Genomic DNA, 21407 nt, shown 5'->3' with positions numbered 1-21407 from the left:
ACGAGAACTGACCGCAGGGCATGACGCACCTGAACATAGCGGAAAAACTCAGATTTCCCCAACTCATACTCCTTCTGCAGCTCTTCAAAGGACTTCACCCTCCCCTTGATCAGCAAATCTCCAACCCTGGAGATACCGATCAAGTCCCACTTCTCAAAACCTTTTGTATGCCAAAGCTTCCCCAATTTGTCAGACTCAAACAACGGGGTAGCAAGGGTGAGCCTATCCTTCCAGCCCAGCGAGTCAGTCGCCAACTTCCACACCCGCACCGCCACCCCCGTGGGCCCTGTGAGGGACGAGTCCAGCGATCTCGAGTACAACGCTCGGTGATAATTACCGCCGCGCAACAACCATCGGTCCATGGCGTAGCCGGGGCTTAGAGCCGGACCATAGAAACCATGATTAATCGCGCTCAACTGGGTGGCCCAGTAATAGCGTCGAATGTCCGGAAGCGCAATACCCCCGTCGTACCACGGAAGCGTCAACTTAGCAATCGCAATGCGCGGCCGCCCATCCCACAACAACGATCGTTGGAGGCTCTCAACCTCCCGAAAGTAACTGGCCGGTACCCAGTCAAGAGTATTCTGCAAGGCGTAGAGGAACCGGGGAAGAGACATCATTTTGAACAAAGCGGCGCGTCCGAGGAGGGAGATCGGCATCCTCCGCCAGCCCGCAACATCCCGCCGCAAACGCGCCAGGGGAGGGAGCAGGTTCCTCTCATACCGCAAAGTGGAATCAGTGGAGAGATAAAAATCCCCAGGTACACGAAGCCCTGCTGGGCGATCTGGATCGAACAAGTTCGTGGGACGTCGCCGCTCAGAACATACAGATATGATTTACTCCAATTGATGATGAGACCAGAGTTCTTACCAAAAGATGTCAGAACGTCACAAACCACTATAAGCGAGTTCTTGGGCGAGGCGAGATATAACAGGATGTCATCGGCGTAGAGCGAAATACGGTCCTCGTGATCAGGCGACCATCTAAGTCCACGTATATCCGGGTGCCAGCGTATCCACGCCGCCAGCGGCTTGAGGGCAAGGGCGAACAACAAAGGCGACAGGGGGCAACCCTGCTGGGTGCCCCTCCCAAGCTGGAACGGAGTCGACGCTCGCCCATTTACCACAACACTCGCAAGAGGACCCTCATAAAGCAACCTCACCCAGCTCACAAAACCAGGGCCAAAGCCGAACTTGGCAAGCACAGCCCACAGGTATGCCCATTCCACCGTATCAAACGCCATCGTGGCATCAAGAGACGCCACAATAGCTGGTTCACGCAGCGTGTTCGCCCTGGCAATCACTCCATGAAGATGCCTAAGGTTTAACGCAGTGTTACGGTGTGGGATAAAGCCCGATTGATCCGGGTGGATCAGGTCTCCAAGTACCCTGACCAAGCGGCCCGCCAGGATTTTAGCCAGAATTTTCAGCTCAGCATTAACGAGTGATATTGGCCGATAGGAGGCACACTTATCCCGGGGTTTACCATCCTTATGGATCACAACAATCGTCGCCAGTCGCTGGTCCAACGGAAGGGACCCACTCCCCCGCGCCTCCACAAACATGGCGCGCAGGTGAGGAGCGACCCTATCCGGAAACAGCTTATACAAGTCAATCTGCAAACCATTTGGGCCTGAGGCCTTGCCCGAGTGCAGCGCGCGGATAGCACCCGCCACCTCATCAACCGTTATATCTCCATCGAGGTCATCTCTATCTACGTCAGAAAGGCAGGGCAGAGCGATGTCACGCAGGAGGTCACGCGAATCCTCAGTTGGCCTATCCGAAACCGAGGTGTAAACCACACGGAAATAATCCGAAAAACACTGTACTATACCCTCGGGATCAACAACCACCTCTCCCCCCTCTCTCGTCAGCTCCGGCACCACTCTATTAACACGTTCTTTTTTGTCCAGCCACGCTAGGAGTTTCCCGGCCTTATCGCCAACATCGTACAAGCGACCCTGCTGTTCCCTACTGAGGGTCTTGGCGGCATTCGTCACCAGGTCCCTATATTCCGCTTGCTTCAAGCTCAGATCATGCAGTGAGGCCGCTGTAACCTTCCCCTCCAGGGCCACCTCTAAAGCCGCGATCTCATCCTCAACCTGCATAACCTCGCCATCTCTCCGTCGCTTGGCGGCCACTACCAAGGAGAGGGCCTCCCCCCTCAACACGGTCTTAAATGCTTCCCACAACGACACAGCCGAGTCAACGGAACCCTGATTGTCCTTAAAATAGTGATCAACTGTCTTCAGCAGCGCACTGCGCATCTTGGGATCACGGAAGTACCAGGGGTTAATAGGAGCAACCCTGCCCCCTCCCTCGCGGCCGACATCCAGCCGGACCCACACTGGCGAATGATCAGATATGCCCCGCGCCATATGCCTAGCCTCAGATACCAATGAGGCGTGCGCAGCCAGAGTGAGCAGATAATCAATCCGAGAGAGACTACCATGCGCCCCCGAGTGGAAGGTATATTGGCTCTGTGTGGGGTGCCGGAGCCTCCAGCAGTCTACCAAACCGAGTGTATCTATAAAGTCTGGAAGCCACTTCTGAGCCCCCCCCGGTGTCCCTGGGCGGGTACCTATCCAGCAACCCAGAGCCGACAGCATTAAAGTCTCCCCCCACCACTAGCATACCCTCCGGGAGGTCCAACAAGCCCTGCCCAGATCTGCAAACGTGGAGGCCTGCAGGGCTGGAGGGACATAAACCGAAACAAACACCAACGTTCTTCCCTCCCACCTCCCCGCCACCGCCACAAACCTCCCCCTATCATCAACAATGGTGGAGTCCACCTCGAAAGGTAGTGAAGCTCTAACTAGGATGCCCACACCCCTGGAGCCTGAGGAGAATCCCGAGTGAGCGATGAATTTGTAACCTTTTCTATTAAGAGCATGGCAAGTATTACCTATAAGGTGTGTCTCCTGCAGTAGGGCCACATCCGGCAGAGACCGTTTCAAGAACTGCAAGACTATCCCCCGCTTAATACGATCTCCCAAGCCATTAACATTCCAGCTAATAATATTTAAGCCCCTACCCCCCATCCCCACACACAAAGAGGCCCACCCCACACCCGAAGTGCCACCAGTAAACAACCCTGACAACCATTACTACGCCTTGCAAAAACAAACCCCCCAACAACAACCCCAAAATCCCAACTCCACCCCCCACCCTGCACCCCTGCTGCAGCTTACAAAGCCCCCCCAACTTGCAGTGTGCCTGTCGCCCTACCATAACGCAAAACTACAAAAAGTACCCTGAGGGAGGAAAGAAGTCCCATCTTCCTCCCGCAACCCTCCGTATTACTGCAATCAGCTCAAGTCATTGTCCGGAACCAAAGCAAGTCAGACTGGCCCCAAAGGCATCAACCCTGCCCATCCCGGTCACCCTCCACGTCTGTGGCAGCATCCCCGCCAGTCCGTCGTCGGGGCAAAGTGTCCAACCAGTCTCCGGCCATAGCAGGCGACTTAAAGAAGAAAGTCCGGTCCTCATACACCACACGTAATCTGGCAGGGAAAAGCATAGCATACTTCAGGTCCCTCTCCCGAAGACGTCTCTTCACCCCCAGGAAACTCTGCCTTTGCTTTTGCACCAGCTGGGTGAAGTCAGGATAGAAACTCACTGATGCGTTCTGATAAGGGACCGGGCCCGTCACCCGCGATGCTTGCAGGATAGCGTCCCGATCTCGGAAGTGAAAGAGCCGGGCGACAATCGGTCTCGGAGGGGCTCCCGCCCTGGGCCTCCCGCCAGGAACTCTGTGAGCCCGCTCGACTGCAAAAAATTTCCCAAGGCCCTTAGGCTTCAGATGGTTAAGCACCAAGTCCTCCACGAGCAGATCTGCGGAGATCTCGTCCGAGGATTCCGGGACCCCAGTAATGCGCACGTTGTTGCGCCTGGCCCGGCCCTCAAAGTCCTCCAGCCGGCGGGCGGAGAGGTCGTTCTCGGCCCGCAGCTTACGAACTTCGGTCTGAAGTTCCGAGACATCATCAGCGAGGCCTGTGGTCTTGAGATCAAGGGATTTAACCCGCTCATTAGTTTTGCCCAAATCCGCGCGGATCAAGTTGACATCCACCAAGATAGTATCCACTTTATGCGCCAGGGCATCAAACTGTCTCCCAATCGAGGCCTGCATCCCCTCGAGCGCACCCATGACATCCTGCAACGAGAGCTCCGAGGTCGGGGATGAGGCAGCCTTCTGTACGTCCAGCGACTGGCCCGATCCACCAGGCGATCCCTTCTGCTGGGAATAGCGATCCATATTATTGGATTGGGTATAGGCTCCCCGCCTGGTAGCCTTGGGTTTCAGCCTATCCACCTCTGCTTTACCCGACATGTCTGGCACCGAGCAATCCGGTGCAAGGAGACGACCCTCTCTCAGTCAGAGGGAACAGGAGAAGCCAGATCTGCAATAACCAGGCAGAGTAGGGCGCAAGGCGTCCAGAGGATAATAAAGCATCAGAAGGCACTCCCGGGCCAAGGCAAACAAAGGGCGAGAAAGTGAAAGTGAAAGTACGGCGTTCTCCGTCCGCCAGTTCACACCTCGCCAGGCCGCTGTTGTTCAATTAGAGGCCGGGCATCCTGCCAACGCCAGCCCCTGGCATCCCTCGGAGATAGGCCTCAATCTTCCGCCATGCACAACTCCGGTTCCCGGTGGGTGATCCGAGCCCGGGCAGCATCAATCGCCTCAGCAATGAGTCATCTGCAAGATGCCGTGCATATAAAACAGGATTTAAGACAGGATAATCGACGGAGGGCGCGTGGGTCCCGGGAGCTCAAAGCTCACGCGGCCATCTTGGTCAAGCGCTAGGCTCCTCCCCAATCTGGACTTTTTCAAGGCAGATAAGTAAAAACGTCACTGGTGTAATGTAATCTCTTCTACAAAACTGTTCCACTAGATCCATACGAAAAATATCACAGAGATGAAAATTTTGTCTCATGTATGAAACCCGGGCTCACCACGTATTATAGTTGAATCCGATAGTTTTCTGAATCACTTGCTAGTCAGAGTTCATACGTGGGGCCTACAGTAGAAAATAATCACTTTCCGAGACAAGAGTCAATCGATTGATCGATATTGGAGATTCTATTTTGTTACATTTCATTCTCTTGAATGCAGAGATTATTTCTATGCTCTTTCCTCCTTTTAATTGGCGATTGTCTAAGTATGTGAATAAAGAGTCATCCAGTGTCCTTTGTAGTAAGAAAACTGGAGATGGTTTACATGCATATCCAAAATTCGGTCATTATAGGATTTAAACTGCAAAATTGTGGTTCCAAACAACGGCGGACACAGTGACCGCACTACCCTGTGTTGTTCCCTTTTTGTCAACTGGTAGTCAGATGTGGGGTGAGCGTGCACAAACAAACTCCAGCACTCGCCGTCGTAGAGTGCCAACTGCTGTGCAGAAAACTGAGAGAATCGGATTGGTGGAGTGGTGCACTGCTTGTTATTATGACAGTGGCGGTCAATTAGTCTTGATGTATAGTAAGTCTTTTTTATTTTCCAAGAAATAGTTTGCCAGCCAACGTGTTTAGTTCATGAAATGGACTTCTTCAGGGCTGTAAGTTATAATAAGAACATATAAAAGTGTGCACAAAATAAGCATGTGCACGTGTGTTTTGCATACATTTCATGACACAGAGGTGAGTACGGAATTGGAACAGTGATGTGGGAAAGGAAGGAAGTGTGTTGGATGAGGGAAGGGGGGGTCTAGTGAAGGAAAGACAAATATATGCTGGATGAGCAGTGAATAGAAGAAAAGGGAAGGAATTGTGAAAGGGACGGGAGCCAGGGTGGTGGCGAACATGGTGTGCTATTACAGATTCCTGGTTCCAGGACATTATTGCAAATACAATGAGGGCTTGAGTATATCGCCAAATCACTAAAAACACCATGATTGTAAAATGCATACATGAAACCATACTGTCAATGGACCTCCCAAGCCAATGGACGCGGAATAATCCAAAGAATAATGCAATGGCTATATGTCATGGATTATTAAAACACAATAATGCTGTATCTATATACGGTGATTTAATACTAGTTCCTGGTTCCAGGAAAATAGTGCAAATGCAATGTATGCATGAATATGCCGCAAAATCACTAAAAACACCATGGCTATAAACTGCATACATTCTAACATAAGATGGATGAAATTCCCAAAGCACGTGACACAAAATATTTCAAACACATAGATGCATTGTCTACAAAGCTCGAGTTAGTACAATTATTATTTCAAATTAATGATGTCATATCTATACAAGTCAGTACTACCAGTCTCGCCATGGTATAGTTATAAAAAAAAAAGCAAAAGGAAATAACGTGTTTGAGCCAGGATGTGCTAGGTTATGAAAAGTGGCGATTTATAAATCATAAACGCTGACCCTCCCACAGCTGCTGCACCCGTACATGGAAATAAGGTGCATGTACGTACCATGTGTAAGCACTCTTGTTGGATCGGAGCAGTAAGGTGGCAAGTATTCAACGCAGGGGCCGCCTTGATATGGGCCTGTATGCGCCAAGTCTGTGAAAAAAGAGGGCAGATAAGGGCTAAGAAAGCGCAAAGGGTGGGGAAAGTGTGGTGGCGCGGGAGAGCGTGTGAAAGACAAATGGGAAGCGAGAGGGTATGAAAGGGCAGGGGCTTTGATGGTGGGGCATGGGCAAAGGCGTAGCCATGTGGGGCCAGGGATAGTACGGTGGAGCATGGGCACAAGTGTAGTCATGCTGGGGGAATGGCCACGAGGCGCGACGATAAGCGGGCCACGTCTGGGTGTGTGGATGACGGACAGGGCGTGGGAACAGAGAGGCTCGAAAAATGTAGCCGGAGCTGGCCAAGCGGAAATAGTGGCCTCTGAAAGTAACGAGGAAGAAGGCCAGGCAGGCGTAAAATAAGGAATGTAGGCTCCGGTGAAGTTGGAAACAGCCGGGAGGCCTGGTGGGGAGAGAAATCTGATCTGCAGTGGAGGTGACGTGAATATGTGGAAGCTAAGGGGAATGTGAACCAGTAAAGTGCGGAAATGACAGAGAAATAGTGAAAAAATATAAAATAAAAAAGGGAACACGGGATCCGTTAGGAGAGGGGTCTGGTTCACAGTCTGGACCAGAGGTGCAGAAATCCTGGCGAGACGTTGAAGTTCGCGGGGGAAGAAGACCCAGGTCAGGGTCTGGAGGCGGAAAGGGGGAGTGTGCAGGTGCGCCGGCCGTGGTGACCTGCGAGAGGGACGTACCTGTAAAGCAGGCTGAGAGTAGAGCTGTTCGCTGAAGGAAGAAAGTGTGGTGCCTCTCTGTTGGTCGGGGGAGATAAGTAGCTTCGGGTGGAAGTGGTGGAAGCGTAAAACGTGCCGGTGCGCACGTCGCTGAATGGACGGAAGGGGAAGTCCACTAGGTGGTGTAGTTGCGCTGCGAGATCAGGATAGATCCAATGCTCTGGGTGTGTGACGGCCCTGGGGGGCAGAGTCAGCACTGGTGCAAAATGTGCGTGTGGATAAATGGTAGCGCAGATGGGAGGAGGGGGGGAAAAGGGCAAGGGCTCCGTAGTGCAACAAAGGGTGGTAGCAGGGACAGCACAAGCCAAGCGAGACAAACATGACAACAATGGAGGGGGAAAAAGGCGCTGAGTATGAAATGGAGAAATCAGTGCACATGAGCAGGAAATAGGTTGGGGTAGAGACAGAGTGAATAGAACTGAAATGAATACAGAATGAAAGTATCAGATAAACCTAAAAGTGGGAATGAATGTGGGAGTAATAGTAAATACCCATCAGGGAGTCCAAATGCAACTCCACAAAGAATATCGTGCAGAGGGTAAACAAAGTATAAGTAAAATTGAAATGGAAAATGGACATGGGTCATGGAAAGGACAGGGCTCCATCGTGAGGGAGAAAAAAGTTAGGGGGAGCTTTAAAACAGTGCAGCTAGGCTAAAGAAAACAGTGAAACTCATGGTCAGAGTTGTGTCTCTTCTTCACCGCATCAAGTCTGCATATCCATTTACATTCTGTTCTCCTAAGTGACAGTTCTCTGTTGCCACCCCTGTTACTTAGTGGGATATGGTCTATCCCTAGGAAGCCAAATTTGATGGGTCCTGTATGTGTGGTGCGGTAATGCTCTGTCATGGGGTACCTGTCATCATTGTTGATGAGTGCTCTGCGGTGTTCTTGGATTCTGGTCTTGAGGTTGCGAGCTGTGCTTCCTACATAGAGGATACCACACGGGCATTCTAGAATGTATACAACATATTGTGTATTGCAGGTGATGTGATGCCTGATTCTATGTGTGTGACCTGAGTTGTACTTGAAGTTTTTGCTTTTGTTGAGTCCCAGGCAGCAGACATTGCAATTGGTGCATGTGAAGAATCCCTCTGGTGGATGTGGTAGCCAGGTGTTGGTATTGGCTTTCCTTGTAGTGACGTAGCTTGGGCATAGGGAACTTCTTAGGGTACGCCCTCTCCTGAAGATCAAGGATGGATGGTTGCTAATGAGAGGGCGTAATGTAGGAATTTCAACCAAAAGGTGCCAGTGTTTCCTAAACGCCTTAAATATTTTGTCACTATGGGATGTGTAGTTGGTGAAAAAGGATACCCTTTCTTTCATTGTTTGGTTACCGTGGGCAGTTGCCCTATGTGGGTGTTTGGTGGTGAGTGTCTCTGCCCTGGGTAATGCAAGTACTCTCTGTTCTGCCTTGTCTACAGTTTTTTGGTCATAACCCCTGGACGTGAAACGAGCCTTGATGTCAGCAATGTTCCTCTTGAAGCTCACATCCTCACTGCATATACGACGTGCCCGTACCATTTCCTCATAAGAAATGTTGGCAATTACTGATTTGGCATGGGCACTGTCTGCGTGTAATATGCTATTGCATGAGGTGGGTTTGCAGTACAGTGAGCTATGTATTACTCCTTCTTTTATGTAGAAATGGATGTCTAGGAACTCGATGTGCGTGGGGTGGTTTTGCATGGTGAGTTGGACATTAAAGGGGTTGTCGTTCAGGTAGTGCAAGTAGTCATGCAAAAGTGTCTCGGACCCTGACCAAATGCAGATGATGTCGTCTATGCTCCCCCAGTACATGATGACTTGGGTCCAGGGGGAGGCAAGTCTTGCCCATGCGTGTTCTTTCTCATACCAGCCCATGAAGAGTCCGGCGTACGAGGGCGCAAATCTAGAACCCATCGCGGTCCCTTGCAATTGGTGGTACCACCTCTCATTATGTTTGAAAACATTGTTGGTGAGAATTAAGTCAATCATGTCCATGATCATGTTGTTGTAGGAAAAGTGTTCTGCCCCTTCAGTGTCTAGGTAATGGCGAGTGGCGAGCATGCGGTACTGTTTGTCAATGCATGTGTATAGTCCAACCACATCTAGCATGACAAAACTGAGTTCCTCAGACCAAGTGAAGCCATCCAGTTTAACCAGGATGTCATTACTGTCTTTAAGATATGAGGGCAGGTTGATGACGTGTTTCTGGAGTGTAAGGTCCACAAACTGGGACAGTCTCTCTGACGGGGAGCCCACCCCGGAAATGATTGGTCGGCCAGGTGGAAAGGGACCCCCTTTATGTACTTTGGGCAGAATATAGATGCACGGGAAGCGCGCATTGTTGACATGCAGATATCTATATTCCTGATCTGTCAGTAAACACTCCTCTTTCTATACAGAAAGTCTGGTGTTGATGGTGGTTTGTAGTGTGTCAGTAGGGTTGTGTGAGATGGGTTCATAGCAATGGGGGTCATTCAGCTGTCTAGTGATTTCCCCCATATAATCTTGTATGTTCATGACCACGACGTTACCCCCTTTGTCTGCCTCTCTGATGACGATATTAGTGTCATCTTGTAGTCTCTGAAGTGCCTCTCTCTCTTCTCGTGCCAGGTTAGGGGATAAATGTTGTGCGTATTTGTCAGGAGTTTCTAATTTCCTGAGTTCTTGTGTGATTAAGTCACCGAATATTTCGATATTGGCATGGAATCCCCCGGGGGGGATGAACTTGGATTTGCACCTGAGGCCTGTGTCCCTATTGTAATCTTCTTGGATGTTCAAGTCATCCAGGATGTTCCGTATATTGGGTGTTTCATCTGATTCGATGGCCAGAAGTGTTTGTACCCCCGTATGTCTCCAAACGTGCGGTCAGATGGTGTGGTGGGTACAATATTGACAACAGGTCTGATTTGTTGCTGTGCAAAAAATTATTTTAATTTAAGTGTTCTAATAAACTTGTACAGATCAATGTGCACATCAACGAGGTCACCCTGTTGGGTGGGACAGAAACCTAAGCCCATTTTTAAAACATTACATTCATGCTTGTCAAGCGGTCTATTGGAGAGGTTAATGATCTGTAACTCTGAATTCGGTAGATTCAGGGGTGCAGGCCCGGTGGTTCCCCCTGTGGTGGGAGCCTCAGGTTGCTCAATGGTGTGGGTGATCACTTGGTCTTTTTGGAGCGGAGGGACATTGTGTGATTGTCTGTTCTTCCTCCCTGTCCTCCCACCTCGTCTGGTTTTCTTGTATTCCTTTTGGACTGTCTCTCGCCTATGCATAATCTTTCCAATTCCCTTTGGAAGTTGGATGTGCCCTCCTCTAAAGGGATTGATTCTTGTCCTGTACTAGATGTGGTACTATCATTGGATGCCAGTGAGCTACTACTGACAGATTTGATTTCTAGGCTTGCTTCCCTGGTTCTTTTTCTGTCATCGCTATTTGCGGGGTTATCATATTTTTTGGCAAAAGTGTAAATCCTGCCGTCCCTATAATCACGATCATCCCTCTTCATTTTTCCCATTTTTTTATCCCTAAGATATTGTTGGTGTTCATCAATGACTTTATTAAGTATGGCATAGTTTTTTTCAACTAAGTTGTGACAGTTCATGGAAGCTATTTGTTTCTCAGTCTCCTCAATTTCTGCCTGTAATTTCTGGCCTTTCTCATTAGCATGTTTCACGAGGATTCTCATCATGGTGAAGGATGATTCTTTGAGGTTATGTTCCCATTCTTCCAATAGGCCTCCACTGAGGTCCTCGAATGTTGGAAAAATTAGGATTCTGAGGCCTCTGGGGATTTTGTCGTTGTCCATGTAATGCTGGAGGGTCCTTCCGTCCCACCAGCAGGCCAGTTCTTGTTTTTTGATTTTTTCCAGACATATGAAACATGATTTTAGTCCAGTGTTGGGTTGTTCTGTAGGTTGTGCAGATGTCGCTGCACTGAACCCCTTCCCAAAGAGGTCTTGCGCTATTTCTTCTTGTCGGTCGATCAGTTTAGACATATTCTTTGTGGGATAGTCAGGTGTGCTGGTCGGTCCAACAAAGGCAAAATTGATTATTTTTTCACTATTTCTCTGTCATTTCCGCACTTTACTGGCTCACATTCCCCTTAGCTTCCACATATTCACGTCACCTCCACTGCGGATCAGATTTCTCTCCCCACCAGGCCTCCCGGCTGTTTCCAACTTCACCGGAGCCTACATTCCTTATTTTACCCCTACCTGGCATTCTTCCTTGTTACTTTCAGAGGCCACTATTTCCGCTTGGCCAGCTCCGGCTACATTTTTCGAGCCTCTCTGTTCCCACGCCCCGTCCGTCATCCACACACTCAGACGTGGCCCGCTCATCGTCGCGCCTCGTGGCCATTCCCCCAGCATGGCTGCACTTGAGCCCATGCTCCACCGTACTATCCCTGGCCCCACATGGCTACGCCTTTGCCCATGCCCCACCATCAAAGCCCCTGCCCTTTCATACCCTCTCGCTTCCCATTTGTCTTTCACACGCTCTCCCGCGCCACCATGCTTTCCCCACCCTTTGCGCTTTCTTAGCCCTTATCTGCCCTCTGTTTTTCACAGACTTGGCGCATACAGGCCCTTATCAAGGCAGCCCCCGCGCTGAATACTTGCCACCTTACTGCTCCGATCCAACAAGAGTGCTTACACATGGTACGTACATGCACCTTATTTCCATGTCCGGGTGCAGCAGCTGTGGGAGGGTCAGCGTTTATGATTTAGAAATCGCCACATTTCATAACCTAGCACATCCTGGCTCAAACACTTTATATATTTTTTCTTTTTTTTGATAACTATACCATGGCGAGACTGGGAGTACTGACTTATATAGATATCACATCATTATTTTGAAATAATAATTGTACTAACTCGAGCTTTGTAGACAATGCATCTATGTGTTTGAAATATTTTGTGTCACGTGCTTTGGGAATTTCATCCATCTTAAGTTAGAATGTATGCAGTTTATAGCCATGGTGTTTTTAGTGATTTTGCGGCATATTCATGCATACATTGTATTTGCACTATTTTCCTGGAACCAGGAACCAGTATTAACGCACCGTTCTTCACAACCACTCCGGCTCCCATCCCCTTCACCACTTCTTCCCGCTGCTTGCACTCACTGCTCATTTAGCATTTATTAGCTACTGGGCTGGGCGCATTGACGTATTTAGATACAGCATTATTGTGTTTTAATAATCCATGACATATAGCCATTGCATTATTCTTTGGATTATTCCGCATCCATTGGCTTGGGAGGTCCATCGACAGTATAGTTTCATGTATGCATTTTGCAATCATGGTGTTTTTAGTGATTTGGCGATATACTCAAGCCCTCATTGGATTGGCAATAATGTCCAGGAACCAGGAATCTGTAATAGCACACCATGTTCGCCACCACCCTGGCTCCAGTCCCTTTCACAATTCCTTCCCTTTTCTTCTATTCACTGCTCATCCAGCATATATTTGTCTTTCCTTCACTAAACCCCCCTTCCCTCATCCAACACACTTCCTTCCTTTCCCACATCACTGTTCCAATTCCGTACTCACCTCTGTGTCACGAAATGTATGCAAAACACACGTGCACATGCTTATTTTGTGCACACTTTTATATGTTCTTATTATAAATTACAGCCCTGAAGAAGTTCATTTCATGAACGAAACGCGTTGGCTGGCAAACTATTTCTTGGAAAATAAAAAAGACTTACTATACATCAAGACTCATTGACTAATTGACCACCACTGTCATAATAACAAGCAGTGCAACACTCCACCAATCCGATTCTCATAGGATTTAAACTGCTTCTAATTGCATGTAAGGACAAACATTAGTGTAGTTAAACGTCTTAAAATGTATTGTTCTATCTTATGTCAGCTCTCCTTTACCTGGATCTTTAATCTTTTGAATGATTGCTATGCTGTTTCGAAATTAGTTCCCAAATGACATTTTGACAAATAAGAAAATAGGAAGTAAAGCGATGAACTGTCATATAAAGTAAAACTCTTAATATCAGTTTAAAATACCACAGAAGTTTCAATTCTTAAGACGGTTGCTTTAATGAATAAACTGCAAAGATGACGCATGTGGCAAAAATAAAAAAAAAATGGCAACAAAAAGAACACTGCTAAAATGATCCGAGGCATATAATCTAAAGCTTTAAAAACAAACTTTATGGTTCAATAACCTAAAGGACTGCCTAAAAACCAAAAACAAAAAAAGAAAAGTAAAACGTGTATTCATTCACCACATTTGAGACAAAACAGGTAAGGGTACATCAAAAAGGGAGAGATGCAAAGAACGGCACACACTCTGAATTAGCTTATATACGAAATCTGGGAAAATATGTAAACAATTTGGTATAGCCCTCAAAAGTAAGCCACCAAGCTCAACTCTTTGAATCAAACACGTTCCCCTATCAGATGGCCACTACAATTTTTCTCTACTGACCGCACATCTCCCCAAAGCAAAGTAGGTTCCAGTCTGCAATAGAAAGAGCTGGAAAATTAAAATCATCTCTGGACTACTGAGAATTTTGAAGTGCCATACTGGTTATTATTTATTGAATCCGTATAGCATAACAGAGGCAATGAGAGATTCGAATGGCAGACTGTTATGCACAAATGACAATTAATAATAACAATTGCAGAGCATAAAGCTGATGATTTACTATTTAAAATAAAGACAAAAAAAGAAACAATATTTAAACTCGTGAAACATTACCATTTTCAATTTGAAAGTGAAAGTTTTGACAAAGATTACAGGTTTGCTAATTTTATATTGCAAAAAATGGAAGCACAAATCATTGGAGGGGCAGTTAGAGCTGTTACATATTTATGGCTTTCGCTTTAGACTGCTGGATCCTGGGGGGTATTCACTTCCAAAAAGGGCACGTCCAAAACAGTGAAGGTTGGTCTGTAACTGTTCTGGGTTCTTACCTGTGAAAGGTTACGTCCTTGTTGTTGTTGCTATATCTGCTCTTGCAGTAGGGCACCGAACACGACTTGGGCATCCTATCCAGCCTGCTTGTTGCCCCCAACAAAAATGGACGCCTATCCCCTCCCCGTACCTAAAACACACGATTGAGCTGGTGGGCGTATCATTGTCTGGCCGCAGCGGCCATGTTAAGGTCATCGAGTTCAATGCTCCATGCAAACGGATACGCATCCTTCGTCCAATATCCTACACAAATCGACGCTAGAGCTGACCCTAACATGGCCGCCGCACCAGGATACTATGCTCGTACACATGCGTAGTTACAGGTGGCTGGGTGACAGAGGTCTCCAACATGGCCGTCCGCAATGCCTACGATTTATCTGCCGTCATCGTCACTTTAAAAAGTAAAAACAACAACAAGCACTGGCAAAGCCAACAGACCTCATCCTTGAGACATATAAGCTTTGTCAAAGCGGCCTTTTGATGATGGTGATATGGGAATCAAAATGAGATCGTCAGGTGTCGGAGGGTGTTGTGAAAATAGGAACGTTTTCGCTTCTCACTGAGTTCCTGAATCCAATGTAATAATGGATGATGTGAAGAATCGAGCGATAGAGGATTATCAGGATGCCACCTATACGGTCTCATACCGTTGTGACCGGCATATTTGTGCCGGTGCAAAAAACAGAAAACTCGCATTAATCTGGTATTTTTTCGATTTATCTGTACATACTTCAAAAAGTGAATATTCGAAGAAAACACTTTAAAATGTGTTCTATAACTGCCCTAATGTCCTGGACTGATAATTAAAGTAAAGGCAAAATCGGTACGTTAAAAATAATTACCTGCAATTTCTTATACCCGGCCTTTGTAGAGACTTAAAACGTGAACAGAAGGCCAGTATTTTTCTCTGGGAAAGGTGGCAACCCTATGAATTATATAACCAGCCAGAAATTGAAAGATCTGCAGATGCCACAACACACTGCCTGATAATTTCATTCTGGGTGGGGTGATTATAGCAAATCAGGCGTGGAGAGCACTAGCTGGTTTGCAAGGTGGAAGTAAAGTGGACAAAACTGGCATAATCATGCTATAAAAATTCACATAATGTCCACAAGTTTTCCTATTTAATGATGCACATATATTTTTATGCACAAAGAACACTTGCAAAACGGCGACAGCCATTTTTAGGTCAAGCCTAGCGCAGCACGCATGTGCTGTCCTATGGGGAGGCTTCTTGGAATCACTTCAGACTTCCCCAAAACGTTTGTGTTCCATGTGGTTTTTCAACTTCCACACATTCTATTGGCCTTTGCGTGTGGCTTTCAAAAATGAAAGCATACAATTGGCCAAAATAGGGTGCATGTCCCACCTTTTCTCTAAATGGTCACTCCCACAGCCTCCAGCTGTCAGGAGTGAGCAGGGGCGCGCAGGCTGCGAGCTGCATTCCTCCCTTGTCGTGGATCATGTTACAAATTACACATAGCGTCATGTTACAAATTACACATAGCGGCCGCGCGTGCTTGTCTTCCACACGTCTCTGTGGTTCTTTTTCATGTTCACTCCTTTATTTGTTTCTCACACTTTTTAATTTGTCACTATATCTCCCATTGGTTTATTTGATTGCAACCAATATAACAAGGGGAACCCCTGCAGTAAAGATGTAGGTAGAGACTCAGGGGAAAATAAGAATAAAAGAGTAAAGAGGGTACTCTACCTATATGTTTCAAAATGTACAATGTATCATCACATAGGTATACTGACACTTAAGCTAGACATACAAGGCAGTAATTTAATAAAAAAAAAAAACTTTCAACACATAGTCAAAGAAAGATGCATTAGTGTTTTATTTTTCACTATAATCAATTTCAAAAAGAAATAAATTCAATACATAGAATTATTGGTAATTTGAGAGAATAACATCAAATAACAAAACACGAATGTGAATAGGTCCCAGTCACAATCAAACGCACACAGACTCACAAACTTATACCGGTATAATATCACACCATAAAAACAGACATCAAACATCTGTACATAAAAATGCAACTAATCAAAAAGAGGTCCAAAGGAAGCCACAGCAATCAATATATAAACAAAGATATATGAACATTCAATGCTGTGCTAAAAAGTACATGTTCGAATTTAAGGGAAAAAGGGCTTGGGTGGACCCCGTAGAAGCGCCGACGCGCGTTTCGGTGAATGCACCGAAATGTTGGTGCCACCTTCCTCAGGGCGAACAAGGAAATAGCTTTAGAATTTTTGCTGGGACCTGTAAAAACTCTAGGCGTGGCAGATATATCAAAGTGAGGACACAGGCGGGGCCGCTCTGGTCTCAAAAGAACGGAGGTCAAGGCGTTTACTTAGGTAGAATCTGCTGTAAAGGAAGTCGAGGGCTTGATGTCAGTGCCAGACCTTTCGATCGTGGGATTCCAGCAGCGTGATAATTAGATTTAGATCCCAGGTGAGACTGGGAGAGCAGAGATTTATATATTGATAGAGAAAAATAGCAACGGCAACATCAGGTTATCTACGGAGGTTTTCGGCGTGGCAATGATGTGCGTGCCTGGTAACGCGCAAATCACATGAAAGGGCACATCGTCAATAGGAGGGACTCCGGGAGAGATAAAGTCCTCAAACAAGAGAATGGAAGTAAACGACCGGTCCGGCCTGTTATTTAATCAAAAGTCGTTGTCTAAAAAGGCAGAGTACGCCTGCCAGGCAGGCATAGTCATGTCAGCTAAGCAGACCGCTGCACTTCTGGAGCATTACCGGTGTGTATACCATGGCACACTAGGCTTTTACTGCCGGAGCATTACCCATGTGTATACCATGGACACGACGCTTCCACTTCCGGAACATTACCGGTGTGTATAACATGGCACACTACGTTTCGACTTCCGTAGCATTACCGGTGTCTATACCATGGCACACTACGCTTCCACTTCCGGAGCATTACCAGTGTGTATATCATGGACACGACGCTTCCACTTCCGGAGCATTACCGGTGTGTATAACATGGCACACTACGTTTCGACTTCCGTAGCATTACCCGTGTGTATACTATGGCACACTAGGCTTCCACTTCTAGAACATTACCGGTGTGTATATCATGGCACCCTATGCTTCTACTTTTGGAGCATTACCAGTGTGTAACCATGGCCATTACGCTTCCGCTTCCGGAACATTACCGGTGTGTTTACCATGGCACACTACATTTCCATTTCTGGAGCATTACCGATGTGTTTATCATGGCACATTTGGTTCCACTTCCAGAGCATTACCGGTGTGTTTACCGTGGCAAATTATGCTTCTGAAGAATTACCGGTGTGCATACCATAGCACACTACGCTTCCACTTCCAATTACTGGAAATGCTCCACTTCCAGAGCATTATCGGTGTATTTACCATGGCACACTACGCCTCCAGGTCCGGAGCATTACCGGTGTGTATACCATGGCATACTACGCTTCCACTTCTGGACCATTACCTGTGTGTATACCGTGGACACTATGCTTTCAATTCCGGAGCATTACCGGTGTGTATACCATGGCACACTACGCTTCCACTTCCGCAGCATTACTGGTGTGTATACCATGGACACTATGCTTCCAATTCCGGATCATTACCGGTGTGTATACCATGGCACAATATGCTTCCACTTCCGAAGCATTACCGGTGTGTATACCATGGACACTACGCTTCCACTTCCGGAGCATTACCGGTGTGTATACCATGGCACACTAGGCATTTACATCCGGAGTATTACCAGTGTGTATACCATGGCACACTGTGCTTCCACTTCTGGAGCACTACAGGTGCGTATACCATGGCACACTAGGCTTTTACGGCCAGAACATTACCCATGTGTATACCATAGACACGACGCTTCCAATTCCTGAGCATTACCAGTGTGTATACCATGGCACACTACGCTTCCACTTCCGGAGCATTACTGGTGCGTATACCATGGCACACTAGGCTTTTACCGCCGGAGCATTACCCATGTGTATACCATGGACACGACGCTTCCAGTTCCTGAGCATTACCGGTGTGTATACCATGGCACACTACGCTTCCACTTCCGGAGCATTACAGGTGCGTAAACCATGGCACACTAGGCTTTTACCGCCGGAGCATTACCCATATGTATACCATGGACACGACGCTTCCACCTCCGGAACATTACCAGTGTGTATACCATGGCACACTGCGGTTGCACTTCAGGAGCATTATCCGTGTGTATACCATGGCACAGCACACTTCTACTTTTGGAGTATTACCAGTGTGTTTACCGTAGCACACTATGCTTCTACCGGTGTGTATACCATGGCACACTAGGCTTTTACTGCCGGAGCATTACCCATGTGTATACCATGGACACGACGCTTCCACTTCCGGAACATTACCGGTGTGTATAACATGGCACACTACGTTTCGACTTCCGTAGCATTACCGGTGTCTATACCATGGCACACTACGCTTCCACTTCCGGAGCATTACCAGTGTGTATATCATGGACACTGTGCTTCCAATTCCGGAGCATTACTGGTGTGTATACCATGGCACACTACGTTTCCACTTCCGGACCGTTACCGGTGCGTATACCATGGCACATTAGGCTTTAACCGCTGGAGCATTACCCATGTGTATACCATGGACACGACGCTTCCACTTCCGGAGCATTACCGGTGTGTATAACATGGCACACTACGTTTCGACTTCCGTAGCATTACCCGTGTGTATACTATGGCACACTAGGCTTCCACTTCTAGAGCATTACCGGTGTGTATATCATGGCACCCTATGCTTCTACTTTTGGAGCATTACCAGTGTGTAACCATGGCCATTACGCTTCCGCTTCCGGAACATTACCGGTGTGTTTACCATGGCACACTACATTTCCATTTCTGGAGCATTACCGATGTGTTTATCATGGCACATTTGGTTCCACTTCCAGAGCATTACCGGTGTGTTTACCGTGGCAAATTATGCTTCTGAAGAATTACCGGTGTGCATACCATAGCACACTACGCTTCCACTTCCAATTACTGGAAATGCTCCACTTCCAGAGCATTATCGGTGTATTTACCATGGCACACTACGCCTCCAGGTCCGGAGCATTACCGGTGTGTATACCATGGCATACTACGCTTCCACTTCTGGACCATTACCTGTGTGTATACCGTGGACACTATGCTTTCAATTCCGGAGCATTACCGGTGTGTATACCATGGCACACTACGCTTCCACTTCCGCAGCATTACTGGTGTGTATACCATGGACACTATGCTTCCAATTCCGGATCATTACCGGTGTGTATACCATGGCACAATATGCTTCCACTTCCGAAGCATTACCGGTGTGTATACCATGGACACTACGCTTCCACTTCCGGAGCATTACCGGTGTGTATACCATGGCACACTAGGCATTTACATCCGGAGTATTACCAGTGTGTATACCATGGCACACTGTGCTTCCACTTCTGGAGCATTACAGGTGCGTATACCATGGCACACTAGGCTTTTACGGCCAGAACATTACCCATGTGTATACCATAGACACGACGCTTCCAATTCCTGAGCATTACCAGTGTGTATACCATGGCACACTACGCTTCCACTTCCGGAGCATTACTGGTGCGTATACCATGGCACACTAGGCTTTTACCGCCGGAGCATTACCCATGTGTATACCATGGACACGACGCTTCCAGTTCCTGAGCATTACCGGTGTGTATACCATGGCACACTACGCTTCCACCTCCGGAACATTACCAGTGTGTATACCATGGCACACTGCGGTTGCACTTCAGGAGCATTATCCGTGTGTATACCATGGCACAGCACACTTCTACTTTTGGAGTATTACCAGTGTGTTTACCGTAGCACACTGTGCTTCCACTTCTGGAGCATTACAGGTGCGTATACCATGGCACACTAGGCTTTTACGGCCAGAACATTACCCATGTGTATACCATAGACACGACGCTTCCAATTCCTGAGCATTACCAGTGTGTATACCATGGCACACTACGCTTCCACTTCCGGAGCATTACTGGTGCGTATACCATGGCACACTAGGCTTTTACCGCCGGAGCATTACCCATGTGTATACCATGGACACGACGCTTCCAGTTCCTGAGCATTACCGGTGTGTATACCATGGCACACTACGCTTCCACCTCCGGAACATTACCAGTGTGTATACCATGGCACACTGCGGTTGCACTTCAGGAGCATTATCCGTGTGTATACCATGGCACAGCACACTTCTACTTTTGGAGTATTACCAGTGTGTTTACCGTAGCACACTATGCTTCTACTTCAGATTATTAAAAAATGTCTCACTTCCGGAGCATTACCGGTGTGTTTACCATGGCACACTACGCTTCCAGTTCGGGAGCATTACCGGTGTGTATACCATGGACACTATGCTTTCAATTCCGGAGCATTACCGGTGTATACCATGGTACTATAGGCTTTTACTTCCTGAGTATTACCGGTGTGTATACCATGGTACGCTTCCACTTCCGGAGCATTACTGGTGTGTATACCATGGACACTATGCTTCCACTTCCGGAGCATTACCGGTGTGTATACCATGGCACACTAGGCATTTACTTCTGGAGCATTACCCGTGTGTATACCATCGCACATTATGCTTCCACTTCCGGAGCATTACCCGTGTGTATACCATGGCATACTATGCTTCCACTTCTGGACCATTACCCGTGTGTATACCATGGACACTACGCTTCCACTTACGGAACATTACCGGTGTGTATACCATGGCACACCAGGCATTTACTTCCGGAGTATTACCAGTGTGTATACCATGGCACACTGTGCTTCCACTTCTGGAGCATTACAGGTGCGTATACCATGGCACACTAGGTTTTTAGTGCTGGAGCATTACCCATGTGTATACCATGGACACGACGCTTCCAGTCCTGAGCATTACCGGTGTGTATACCATGGCACACTACGCTTCTACTTCCGGAGCATTACAGGTGCGTATACCATGGCACACTAGGCTTTTACCGCCGGAGCATTACCCATGTGTATACCATGGACACGACGCTTCCACTTCCCGAACATTACCAGTGTGTATACCATGGGACACACGCTTCCGCTTCCAGAGAATTACCAGTGTGTATACCATGGACACTACGCTTCCACTTCCGGAGCATTGTCAATGTGTATACCATGGCACAC

At 47.5% G+C, this 21407-nt stretch overlaps 1 protein-coding gene across 2 annotated transcripts in view; it reads right to left on the bottom strand.

The window, feature by feature from the left end:
- The window catches only part of THAP3 (THAP domain containing 3), a 166943-nt gene extending 152493 nt beyond the window's left edge, over positions 1-14450 (bottom strand). Inside the window, exon 1 of one of the 2 annotated variants that reach the window (XM_085604452.1) lies at positions 14190-14450. In XM_085604452.1, the coding sequence (XP_085460578.1) occupies positions 14190-14263 (74 nt within the window). In that variant the 5' untranslated portion in view covers positions 14264-14450. The remainder of the gene's footprint in view (positions 1-14189) is intronic. The other variant, XM_085604459.1, reaches the window with a different exon arrangement.
- Between the last annotated feature and the right edge of the window lie 6957 nt (positions 14451-21407).

The sequence above is a fragment of the Triturus cristatus genome, chromosome 1_2 (genome assembly GCF_964204655.1).
Source record: "Triturus cristatus chromosome 1_2, aTriCri1.1, whole genome shotgun sequence".
NCBI lineage: Eukaryota > Metazoa > Chordata > Amphibia > Caudata > Salamandridae > Triturus > Triturus cristatus.
Note: the sequence above shows the minus strand (reverse complement) of the source record. Positions and strands in the feature narration are given on the sequence as shown.